The sequence below is a fragment of the Pavona decussata genome, unplaced genomic scaffold (assembly GCF_977016875.1).
Source record: "Pavona decussata unplaced genomic scaffold, jaPavDecu1.1 SCAFFOLD_112, whole genome shotgun sequence".
NCBI lineage: Eukaryota > Metazoa > Cnidaria > Anthozoa > Scleractinia > Agariciidae > Pavona > Pavona decussata.
The window spans coordinates 156,353-170,022 of NW_028145526.1; the positions used below are offsets into that span (position 1 = coordinate 156,353).

Below are 13,670 nucleotides of genomic sequence, written 5' to 3' on the forward strand. Positions count from 1 at the left end.
TGTTGGATATGAGATGATTATAGCCAACTCGGCGCTACGCGCCTCGTTGGCTATCTATCATCTCATATCCAACGCGCGCTCGTGGAATAATTGTTAACTACTCCGAACCACTTTCAATAGTTTTGTCCGCCCAAGTTTCCTGGTGTCACCTTGAACCAACTTATTACCCCAACTTACGGAGCTCTATATTTTATGTATTTTTTTTATCAGTTTATTTGGATCGGTTGATTTATCTTCTGTTGCCGTTTCCTTTATTGCTTTATTTACCATACACAACAACAATCGCTACAAACATGACAATCAACTCGAGTAATTTCAGATCACTACCAGAATTCGTGTGATCACACTCTTCCTCGCAGTCAGTGAAGAGAAACTTTAAGGAAAACCGCGGGCTCAATTTAGGCCTCGCATTGACTTGTGCATAGTTAATCAGCATGCGTGGCATTTGTGACGTCATCTGTGAAGGCAAATCCTTAGCAAACACATTTAGGCTAAATTCGCCCTTCTTACAGAAGCCCCAGTAATGAGCAAATGGAGCAATTTCCACAAAAAAACATACATGATCAGGGGCGTAGCGTGGGATTTTCAAGATGTACGCACGAGAATAAATTTGTCGTAACAACTAGGGGGGTCTGGGGGCATGCTCCTCCAGAAAATTTTGAAATTTAGGGTCTCGGAAATGCCATCTCCTGGTTTTTTCTGCGGGGCATTTTCAGTAAGTATTAAATGCGGCAAAAATGCAGTAGAAAGTTGTTTATTTTAACCGTTTCCCTAGTGATTTCTGTAAGCTACAGTGTTCCGAAAAGAAAAAAAATACAAAGACAATGAAGACAGGTCACAAGCAAAGGGCGAGGCGTCGACCCTTAAGACGGGCAAATTCCGTTACCAACCTGTCAATATCCACGTTCTTATGTTTATGTATATGAAGGATTGCTAGGGAGCTTAATCTTTCGTCCGTCATCGTAATTCGCAGAGGACATTTTAGTCTCTTCATGCTACTGAAGCTACGTGCAGCAGTGCATTTAGACACAGAATAAGTTAACAATTTTACGAGAGCAACATAGTACACCGGGATAAAATTGGGAGTTTGCGTGATCAAGAGTCTTAACCAAAGTCTGCGGCGTCGCATTCGGATCCATGCCGCTCCATTTGTGCTTCCATCTTGTGAGGCGTTTTTCTTATTTTTGCTTACCACTCGAATGCATTTTGCCACTATTAGTGGCCAGCAGCGAATTATTAATGCTTGGATAATGGGAATTCTAATAAAAAACGCCAGTATAATGTGAAAATATGAAATTATTACCCAGCAAATTGAATGAGGAAAAAAGTTTTAGATCTCAGCTGCAGGCACGGGCGTACGTGTGTATATGGACGCTACGCCCCTGATCAATGATGATTATACATTCACAGTAGCCCATGACAATAACCTGCCCCTCATATTTTTATTCCGTTACCTCCTTTTCACGGGGCGACCTACACCGTTTGCAACGTCTTACATGGTTGGCCGCGAGAATAAAAGAACGAATAACCGAACAACACTCCCAGGCCTAAAAAAAAACCAATGCAGCTGCAGGTTATCAGGGTCCAATGAAAATAAGGCTTTTGAAAGATGCAGGTCTGCTACATTTTACTAGCCAGCAAGGTAAATGCAGTGAGGTCCCTCCATACCTCACCGTATTTTCTTCGCCAGCCTGCTCCGCTCGTGGGTTAACAGCTAAAGCCCAACTCAGCGGGCCACCTCGCAGACTGACGAGATTTGGGCAATTTAAATCGGAGAAAGTCCGTCACGTCTGAGATAGAATTTGATATACTATTCACAGTGATGCAGAACTTAAAATGGGACACTGCTGATGTCTTGCACAGAATTCCAAATTCAGAGTAGTACGATTAAGGTCTGCAGTTAGGAGCGCGCGTGTTAAGCACGAAGAACACGTTCCGCGCGTGGGACACACGAATCAGTATACCTCCATACTTCTCGATACTTCAGACAAAGCCACTTCAACCATTATTCCTTTCTCGGCGGTGCGGCGTGCAAGGGAGAAGTGCACAGCGACATGCCCATGTAAGGAGCGTGGAGGGCGAACTCCACGCGAGGGGCACACAAAGATAATTAAAGCCTCGACCCCACGCTGCAGAAAAGGCCAACTTAATCGTACACGCTATTTCAAGGTAACAAGCTAAATAGTTCCTGCTTCATTTGTCGTCTTTGTATTCTTCGTTCTCTAGGAGTCGGTATTCTTGGTGGCCGTTTTTCGTCAGCAGTTTGCTCGAAGACTTTAGCAATGGCCGGTCTGAGCTTATGCAGTCTGGGAAGGTCACTAAACCGAACCTACGAGAAAAATAAAAGAGAGAGGGAAAAGGAGAAACAAAGAAATAACAGAAATTAACTCATTCATCTGCAAAATATTAAGGATTAGGTTAACCTATAAAAACCAGGTGGTAGATTAGGGGAGAGGGTACAATCAATCAATCAATCAATCAATCAATCAATCAATCAATCAATCAATCAATCAATCAATCAATCAAAACCTTTATTTAGATACGATAAGGATTAAAGCTAGGTAGGTTGTGGGCTCGTGTATAAACAAAACTAGCTGATTTAAAAAAAAAAGATATGGAATTACACAAATGTTTCGACTAAAGTAAGTTAAAAACGCTAAAGATCTAGACTAAAACATTCTCAAAAGAACGATCAAAACATCTAAAAATTCTTACTGTACAAGTTACTAAAATCAATATCTTCAATTATATTCAATTCATGAATCCTTTTAACAATGACTTCCTAGGGATATTGCCTTGCAGCACTCTCCCGGTATCACTCCAATTATACAGCCATGCAAGAGGAATTTAATTTTCTCTTGAGTTATGTTTTTTATACATTTGTATGTCGCGCTGATTCCGGGTTCAAGTTTTGAATTTGAATTAAATAAGAGTGCTTACTCTGTCGCAGATGGGGTCTCTGGAGCCCCGCACAGGGCACCAACACGACACACAGAGGTTAACCCGGTTTGCATCGAATGTAGGAACTATAGGAGCATTGTTGGTACCCCTGGATAAGATGCTGATCCATCGTAGGGCTACCTCCAGCGGCAATACTGTATCACACCGCATGTCCTAACCTTTAGCTAATAAGATCGTTTGTAGAATTCGATCTATATAATAACGAGTATTTATTATATCGACACGAGTGTTTTACTGGAAAATACACCACTAGTAAAATTCATACGAAACTACATCCTGGACCCGAGTGGCTTATTTTCCATATCCTCACCAGTGAGGAGATTGATGACGTCATTTCCCGCTTTTTCACGGTTGTTTGTGCGAACAGTCAGTAAAAAAATGGCGAATGATGGATTTGTTTATATAATAAAAAGAAAATTACACGGTGGATTTGAAGATATGAATTTTACTTTCTCGTGTTAAAAACAATGTTTTACGAACGAGCGCATTATTGTTAATACCATTCGAAACTAAAATTCATATCTCCGTGCCGCCGTATAATATCCCCCATATAAAGGAACAAGAGCCTACAAAGAAGCTATCATTCATACCGTCATGAAGTCAAAAGCTGTACTAATTCCTGGTCCCAATCTAAGGTTGCCGCACTCGTGAGGCCAGTAACTCTTCCAGTGCTTTGAGAAGTGCGTAAGGATGGTGTAGTTAGCCTTCATATCACGGCTCACTTTGATCGCCTCGGCCAAGGTGCTAGGAAGGACAAGAAAGAGAAACTGATTTAATTCTTCCTCCTTTCATTTATATATAAACTTTCAGCCCACACATCTATCCTTAGTTAACGAGAGAGACTGCACACGATTCAAACACCCGTTCTTAAACCCTGAAAGACGATTCTTGATGACATTTGTAGACTGCGCGTCGACAATTCCTTTTTCATTTGAGCCCAATGAGGAGAATGCCTGCGCGCAGACTTAGACATTGGCGGCGATATTATATTAACTATCAATAATTTTTCGGTGAATTAGTTGCGATTTTGAATTGTTGAGTGGTGGAGGGGGAAAGGGCGTGTAACTTAACAATTTCACTTCCATGATTCGAATGTTAATTCTCCTTACTGAGTGCCATACATTACATTTTAAAGTTAGTTCACAGAATTTGGTGTTACATCATTGAACAATATCACCTAGCTGATGATTTTCTTCATTCTCATCACCTGTCTGGTTGACAATGTATTAATAATGTTAGGAGAAATTACATATTGATCACTCCTGGGACTGAAAGGGTAAACACATCTTCCGTCACAGTTTTCATGGGAGGTAGTGAGGGAGTGTTCCAAAAGAGGCAGCTACTAACTTTTAAAAACTAAATCACGCCAAGTCGCAGATTGGTTATGTTTTTTTTTTGCGACAAATCGGCATGAAGTTGCCATGAAGGGACACTAAAAGGAACCCTTATTTCGTCTCGTAGACATAGAAACTATTTCCTCTGTTGGAAACGCTTCAATCTGGTTACACGGGAACCTGAACGATAAATGAAATTCGCTCACGCAGCAAATCGTGTGCATGCAGCCTAGCAGCCGTGTCCCGGAGCGGTGCCGTAGTACTACCCTTGGAGGTAGGTCCCGTGCCCAGACACCGTGCTCGATTTAGGCACCAACAAAGTGTTACGTTCATATGGGTGTAACACCCGTGCTTTGACAGCTGTAGTTTGCTCACATTCGGTGCCTAGAAACCTGTCCAGGAACTTTATAACTTGCAGGTAAAATGACAAGTCAGAGATAAGACCTGTAGGTAAATTACATGGCACTCATGAAATTTTCTGCAGACTGATGACCGTGCACGAATCAGTACTTCAATGTCACGACCGTGAACCTAGCCTTCCTCGCAGACGCTCTTTTGGCTCGTCACGCAATCTTAGCTCGCCAACGCTGGGGAGGAAAGATTGCACGACGAACCAAAAGAGCGTCTGTGAAGGGGGCTATCGTCTCCCTGGTGCCAGAGAGACGTGCTTAATTTTTGGCACGACTACTTATAAGTACGCCATGTCCACACTGGTTCCTGTCAAGTATTGTGCCCGGGAACTGCAACACTACAAGTGTGAACGCTCCAGAAGCAAGGATCAACCTAGTGTGATCACTCACCAGTGTCTACCTCTGATTGGCTCATCTTTTGGAATCTCAAAGTAAGTTGCTTCATGAATCAAAAGAGTCGCATTTTCACCTGAAATTAAACATAAAAAACAATTTAGAAACGAAATCTATTCTTAACTCCAATGAATTCAGTCGTCCATTGAAATCGTTCCACGTCAAAAAGGAACAAACCAGCCGCGCCACGTGATCATTTCTGCTAACGAAGCTCTTGTAATTGAAGCAAAAACTCCGTTATTTGTTTATTGTTATAGAAACAATTCCACTGTATATTTCTAGACATGATCGCGGGGAAAATTAAAATTCTCTCCACTCTATGTTGATGTAAATCATTCGCCATCAGCTCGCGTAACAACAGGTTCTGTTGACTGCAACTGTAAGGAGAATATTTTTGTTGATCACCTTCTTTAATGAGATTATGAGAGGGCACACAATCTCCGGAGTACACCAGCTTCCAGCCTGACTTATGATTCAATATGATTCCATGGCTGTCTCTGGTGTGAAGCACAGAAACAGCTTGAAGCTGAAACATGAAACAAATGAAATAAGCATAACCGAAAAACAACCAAAGAAAAACAGCCCCTAATATCAAAGAATAAATTCTCCTATCTTGTCCCCATACACTTCTTATAACAATATTGGGGAGAAGTTATTAAAATATCAAGAAAATTCACCTTGGGTGATCATATCCTTAATTCCCATGACCTCAGGGATTGAATAAGCATTAATATTACAAGAAGAAATTTAATGCTGATCACTGTTAGGGCTTAAAGGGTTAACACAACCTGTGCAGCTGGCTGTATTGTCTGCGCGCGAATATAATGTTTAGGCGGTAGAGTCGCCACCAGCGGCATAAGCCGCGACAACGAGGAGAAACAGAAAGCCCGTTCCCCATCTCAGTCCCTTACGGCTTCGCTGTTCGTTCTCGCAGCGCCGCCGTACAAACTACGCCTTTGGCCAAAATCCCGATAGCTACTCAAGGTACGCTCAACATCTTCCTTCGACTTACACTGCTTAGATCCAGCGCATCAAGAACTTCCTGTATTTGGTTGTCCACTTTATTATTCTTCACTTCTCCAAATGGAAGAAAACTGTTAAAAAAAAAAAATAAAACAAGATGGTGATGCAACTGCAATAATGCGTTTTTAGTCCAAACATTTCCTAATTGAAGATGGAGGCAGCTAATCTTTCTCGACTTACTAAAAAAACAGTTGTATCTGGAATAATCGCTTCTTTTCTAAGGAACCTTTCTAATAATTCTCTCTAACTGACGAATAGCTTCCCCCAACACGGCCTTCATCCAATTAAAAGTTAAACGCGCGCTCACCGGCAAACGTTTCCACAATCCTAATATACCAGAGGGATAATTAACGATAAAAATATTTTTCAGTCGGTCAGGAAAACACCTCACGGGGCGAATACATGACGACAATGGCAAATCTTTCAGTTCTTGACCGAAAACATTTCAGCCACGTCGTCCCGAAGACGCTGCCATGTTCTTTTTTTAAACTTTGCAGTCTTGAAGACCTATATGTGCCCTGCCACAGGGTTAGATCGTGTGTGCCCTTGAAAACTTCACGCGAGCCACCTGTTGTATAATTGTCATAATTGTATATATATATATTTTTTGCTGTACTGTATTGTTTTGTAGTTTTCTTTTCCTTTTTCCACTAAAATGACTGCCGGTTGTAACATAAATAACACTAGAATAAGCCTCTGTTATAGTATATTGTATTGTATAATTTTCTTTTCCCTTTTCTGCTTTTGAAAGTCTTGGTGTATTTATCTTTTTGCTCCCACCCGACTCGATCAGCTTCGCTACTTTCGGGTGAGAACTGTACTGTATTTCAACTTTTTGTTGATACTATAATAAATGATCGAAATGCTTGATGATTAATGTCATGATATTCTAGGTACATAAAATGAAACAAAGAAGCACTAATTCTTGTACCTGATGGGCATGGTTTTCCCCATGTGCTTGAAATGTTCTTTTAGCCATTGAAACAATCTCCAAGGACCCACTATTGTAAGTAACGGAAGCTGTGTAAGAGGAAGAGAACAACTCAAGTTAGGGTATGTCACTTTGACTTCTTGTTAAAACTTGAAAACAACTAATAATAATAATAATAATAATAATAATAATAATAATAATAATAATAATAATAATAATAATAATAATGATAATGATGATGATAATACAGTGAATAAATAAATAATCTCTTTATTAACATATTCCAAGCAAATTGCTATTTACAAGTAAAAAGTAGAAAAAAGAACTATTAAAACCTATTTACAATTCATTTTGATTTCGATAATAATACAGTGTAATAATAATAATAATAATAATAATAATAATAATAATAATAATAATAATAATAACAACAATAATAATAATAATAATAATGATAATAATTTATGCATTTATATTGCGCAGGCTTCTTGGATATATGATCGCCAGTGCATTACAATAAGTTAAAATTAAATAAATCACGTAAAATTAATATGACAATAAATATATAATTTTTGAAGGCTTAGGTGGAAAAGGAACATGGAAAAGGGGACTGTGGGTCCGGAGATGACTAGTGAGGCCAATCCAGGCCCTGCCGGAAGGCAAGCTCACACGCAGGACACGTGAGGCCGGTTACTGCAGTTGAAGTGGAGGTAGCTTGAGCCTTGCATACTGCACGTTTCCTCTGTTCCTCAGTGATGCGCCTGGTTTCTGCTGCACTAGCTGCGGCGGTGATCTTGCTGCGCCAGGTTGAAAGGTCAAGGGCAAGAGTCTCCCACGTGCTGACATCAATGTCCAGGTCCTTCAGGGATGCCTTGAGGCAGTCTTTGAAGCCTTTCCTCTGCCCTCCAACTGAGTGCTTGCCCTGGCACAGTTCTCCATACAGCAGTTGTTTTGGAAGCTGAACCAAATTAACTTCATTTTGGCATACAGACTTGTCATCACATACAAAACATGTTTCCACGAGAATTCAATGAATTAGCTTATCTTAAGCTAACACAAAAGAGAATCCAATGTTTGGTACATTCTCGTACTTTTGTTCAGATCTGATGGCTAGTATATAGGTAGGTTGAGTTATTTCTGACTAACCTGTCTTTCCTCAGATAATCTTTCGTACTCCAGAAGAAGCCTCATTAATCCCTGTCGTCAAACAACATTAAAAAAACAAACAAATTAAGATTTGGACTCAAGTCGAATAACACAAATTCTGAGTACTCCTGTTGCCCCAAGTCACATAATTTAGTCCACTATAAAAATTATTATTAATATTCAATATAACTCTGCTATCATTGAGTCTTGCAGTTAGTGTTATAAAAACACATTTATGGCAGATGACTTAAAACATTCCATGTTTCAAAACTTAGCCACATCAAAACTGTTAAGCCACATTACTTTCAAGTGACGTTGTTAATAAGTTTTAATGTACATGTATTGCAAAAACAGTTAATCATTTTTTTGCTTTGCTTTGCTTTGTTCTGATTCATTAGTATTTGTTTTTAATCCAAGCTTGAACACCTTCAAGTGAAATAGTTCAACTCACCTAGCCTTTTCCATGATGCAAATGTGGAAATTAAATGCGACGGAATAAATTGTACTTTTAACCCCAAAGTATTTTGGACACTTTTAATTCGCACAAATTAATATTTAACTTCATAACAGTTTACATCTCTCATTTTGAGCATCTTTATTTACTTTACATTGTATTAGTAGATCATGGTATTATTGGTGTCCGAAATTTTTCGAAAATCAATACAATTAAGTCTGAAAATTGTCCATCCAAAATAAAATGCTGGAAATTAAACCCATCCAAAATTTTTTTGGGGGAGTTTAATGCAGTACCATTGGATCCCTAGTTCTCATACATTTAACCTTAGCCTGCGTGCCCGGTCAGGGAATCAGGCACACGCACAATGTGCGAGGGGACACCTTGAGGGCATGCCCGATCCCCCCTGATTGCCAGCCCTAACTGAGAGTGAACAGACAACAACTCACCATGTGGTGATCAGGATGTCGGTGTGATATGAACACACACTTAAGAGAAGCCACAACATCTGCTGTGCGTTCCTTGTACAAACAACGAAGTTGGGAGAATGTCCCTTCTCCACAGTCCAAAAGAATGGATCTGTCTTCTCTGTAACACGAGTAACAAGAGTGAGAATACCTCTAAACAGTACATGAAAACTGCCTCGTGTGTTAAGTTGGGGGAGATGAGCAGATAATGAATCTCTTGCACTCTTTGTGATTTTTCTGTTGTAAATTTGAGGGGTTTGTGTTTTAGCTCAAATTTGCCAGAATATTTGCCTGTGGCATTTGATTCCTCCAGGAAAGGCTACCTCAAGGTCTTATCAACTGCTTTGCGCTTCAGCTTCATTTTGTCATAAAAAGCAGCAAACTTTCCCATAGTCATCGGTTTTTACTTCAAATGAGGGGCAGATGAAATGGAAGAATCTCAAGCAACCTTTGCAAAAATCTGGCGAACACGTGCCAAAACAACAAATAATGAGCTAAACTGTTGTAAAACTTTCTTTAATCATGCGCTAACAAGGACTGCCATTATAGACTAAATCACAGCTAGCCTGTAAGAGCAGATGTCTTTTTCTAAAAAAGCTGAAAAAGGCATCTGCTTTCACAGGCTAAACAGCTCAAATGTCATTAATTTTGTTATTCAACAGACTTACCCTGTGTGAACAAGAACTGCGCTTTGACCACGGCAGTAGGATGGTAAGGCAAAGCCTGTTCCAAGAAATGTCACCTTGCTGTCAGACATAGATTGCAGACTTTCTTCTTTTGAGGTAACGCTTGAAGTCCCGACAAATTTTAGAGTCTTGTCATCCAATTTTTCTGACGCCTTCTGTAACCTTTTCATCATGTCACTAAATTCATACCCCACACGCAAGTTCCTTTGAGTTAATCCCTCCATTATAAGTGGGCGAAATTGGTACGTCAATAAATTCTCTGCCACAGTGCAATTTTCTGGAGTGTTGTGATTCTCCATTAGTGAAGGTTTTTCAATTATGGGAGGGAAAATATCCTTGTCAACAACAGAAAGTGCAGTCTGAAATGTGACACTTCTTAAGAATGGAGTCCCTTGTTTCACAACTTGTTTATTAACTAGAATGTGGGTGGTATTCTTCCCAAACTGATCCTTCCATGCCTTGTAAGACACAGACTCAAATATTTCCAGTGGAGTGATGTGAACAATCAAATGCAGCGTCTTTGAGCCTTGTTTGCTGTGAAACTGAGAAAACTTGGCACTGTGGACCAGTTCATCTCTAATTTCTGCTGATGGACAATCCACAATCATGAAAACATGTCCTGGGATGTTAGGCGACACAACTTCAGAAGGTTGAACCTAAGTAATGTGACAGCAAAAATAAAGTGAGGAACAAGTTGAGCTGTTTGATCAGAAGCCTGAAAATGGGTGAGATGGGAAATATAGAACAAAGTGTAGTAATAAGATGAGAAAGTTAGGTAATGAAATAACTACATGTAAAAAGTGAAACAGCAAAATGCAAAATACTTAAATCCTACACACCAGGGCCCAGTTATCCAAAACTGTTAACTGCATCCGGAGGATTTTCTCATGCTTTCATTAAACTTTGACTGTATATCAGCTAGACCGAATTGTATACCAAAACTCTCTGATTTCTATACCCTATCCCAGACTAAACTGCTTGAAAACCATACCCTTCACAATGGCACATACCTAAACAGCATAAATATGGAGTACCCCAACCCCCTCGGCTGGCCCCCCAAAGTGTGAAAGTAACCTGCAATCAACCTAATTTGAGCGTGAACCTTATGTCCTCTTTTTCAGTTGCTCACTACAGTGGAACCCCGATTTTACGATCGTCAAGCTAAAGATATTCCTGATTTAACGATCAACACTCTGTGTCCCGACAAAAGTTATTTATAAATCTGGAGTTTGTTTACAACGATATCCCGATTTAACAACATGATTTTGCTGTCTCCTTGCCATATCGTAAAATCGAGGTTCCGCTGTATATAGCTTATGGAGAGTTTTCTTACAGACAGAGAAGTGAATTATGCCAGAACAGCCAGTCTGACAGTGCTTGGAATAGAGGGGTGACCATGTTACATTGGTGTATAATTTAAGTGAGACTCCTGTACTTCATGCATTTCATGCTTTATAAATTGGAATTAACCCCTTCAGCCCCAATATACAATATATATTATATACATACATGTATATAACAGTTCTCCTTTTAAAAGTGGAAAATTCCATTTAAAATTAGAAGTTGAGAACTCTGCCTTATTTTGCGGAACATATCACTTCTCGTCCAATCAGAAAACAAGTCTTTTAATTGTGCTTGTTTGAGCGGGACTATCCCACATCCAAACCAATCATGAGTTCACAAAGAACAATTTCATAAAAACTTAACTAGTGAGCAACACTCTGCGAACTGTAGTTGTATAACTCTTTATTTCTCCTACACGTTTTGTGTGACTAATGCACACTTCGTTAGTGAGTTTCCTCGCTGTCTTCAATATATTTCTCACATTACTAGTTGGGAGAATTTGTCCAAAAATCAAGGCATTTCATCTTTAGTGATTATTTCTTTTATTCTCCTGACTTAAATGATTAATCAAGAAGCTACATTGTAAGGGGTTTAAAGGGTTAAGCACTGCTCAGTCATGGCCCACGGGTGATTTCACCTTCACCTTATGTTACAAACTTAAGACAAATTATTAATCTGGATGACAACACCTTTCTTCCAAGACTTGAAACCACTGGATTTCCAGAGGCTAGTTCGCTAAACCATTCCTGTGTTATGCCCAGCTTCATGGCTTTCTCAGGGAGAAAATGACCTGGCAGATCAGCAAATTCACAAATATAGCAAATGGAGCATTGGTCAGAATGACACATATCTTGATCCTTCCTTTCAAACACAACAGGCGAGATGGTGACATTGTCATCAACATAGGGTTCAAGCTGGCCCTGAGCTGAATTACTGATAAACTCTGTGCTGTTGAAGAGCTTCAGAGATTCAAGTCTTTGCAGGCCAGTACTAGAAAATGTTGAAACATCTTTAAGGAACTTTGTGATGCCCTCAGGACCATAAATAGACAGTCCTTTTCCTGTTGATGAGCCATGACATTTGATTAAGGTGGGAAGGCCTGCTATGTGATTTTGCCAGGTCATTCCTGTTAAGAAGACTCTAGTGATGTTCATTTTCAGTCGCTTGAGTTCATGAAGAATCCTTACAGTGTTTTCTCCACAGTTAAATAAATACCTGGGGGAAAAAAAATGAAATAAAGAAATATTATTATACAAAGTGACTAGATATGCTGGAGGGGAAGGGGAGAGAGGGGTGTAGTACTTGATAAAGGCAAGCTACCAGCCAAAAATCCAAAAGGCGTGTCTGTTAGATGATTGCATACTTGTGCTGTGTTTTTACTGATGGTAAACGTTTTTAAAGATGGGTGTCCTCTGGATGCCTGAACTTACCGGTAACACTTTAACCCCTAATATCAAAGAAGAAAATTAATTCTCTTCCATCTTCTCACCAAACTTTTCTTATGACAGTACTGAGGAGAAGTCAAGAACATTCACCTTGGGTGATCATATCCTTAATTCTCATGACCTCAGGGATTCAATAAGCATTGATATTGCAAGGAGACATTTGATGCTGATCACTGTTAGGACTTGAATGACTTAGCCTTGGATAAAGGTTCATATGGGGATAAATAAACCACCTGAAAGAAGTGATCACACTACACAGCTTCACAGTATGCCCAGTACCTCGTCATACGGACAGCCATATCACCCATGGCCAGCTGTTTCAACCTTATCTGGCCTAACCAGCATGACAGAGCCGCCTCGGTAGTAAATGATGCCTGTGACATGGCTTTCAGGTTGTCGAGGTGCCCAACAGCTATGACATGCTGAGGAGGTCTAACAAGGCCGAAACAGCTGTCCATGGCTGTCACTGCCCATTTGTTCCAGATACATAACTTACCACAAAGAAAAAAAAAACCACTTGTTTGAACATTCCAAACCAAAAACAAATTTAAACGGGTATAGGTACATAAAGGATGAAGTGTACCCCCCCCCCCCCCCCCCCCACCCACACGGCCCACCCTCACAACAATTTCTCCTACTTTAGAGAACAAAAACTTGTCCTTAAGAGAAGTGGAGGTAACGCTGTAAAATATTCAACACCTGTAATGGTCAGTGAAGAGAAACAGGCTGGGTGAGCTGTATTCGGTAGAGGTTCCAATGATCTGTAGATACGACCTCGTGGACACGAGTTTGCCTTTACCACCATGCCTGCCAAGCCAATGCCAGCGGAGTTGATACCTTAACGACCTTTTATGTCTATGTAAAAAGCCATATCCCGCACACAGATAATTTTTTCTGCCTTTTAAGGCTGATAAAAGACTCATAGTTTATACGGTCATTAAACAGCCGCCATCTTGTATTTTTCTTGAAAGAGAGAGACTGGGAATCAAGTAAGCGGTCTTTCGATGTTTGACTTCTTCTTCATGTAGGACGTAATTTTGTTGAGAATTTCAACATGGCGGAGATGGCGGGTCCAT

General features: G+C 40.0%; 1 protein-coding gene across 1 annotated transcript; it reads right to left on the bottom strand.

Moving 5' to 3' along the window:
* Positions 1–2,130: 2,130 nt before the first annotated feature.
* LOC146470655 (zinc phosphodiesterase ELAC protein 2-like) lies at positions 2,131–13,649 on the bottom strand. The gene is made up of 11 exons (XM_085121638.1): positions 13,294–13,649; positions 11,839–12,364; positions 9,788–10,461; positions 9,102–9,240; positions 8,199–8,249; positions 7,053–7,141; positions 6,111–6,192; positions 5,504–5,624; positions 5,096–5,174; positions 3,552–3,705; positions 2,131–2,329 (listed from the first exon to the last, which is right to left on the bottom strand). The coding sequence occupies exons 1-11, from the start codon at positions 13,515–13,517 to the stop codon at positions 2,165–2,167; spliced, it is 2,304 nt and encodes a 767-aa protein (XP_084977764.1). The 5' UTR covers positions 13,518–13,649; the 3' UTR covers positions 2,131–2,164.
* Between the last annotated feature and the right edge of the window lie 21 nt (positions 13,650–13,670).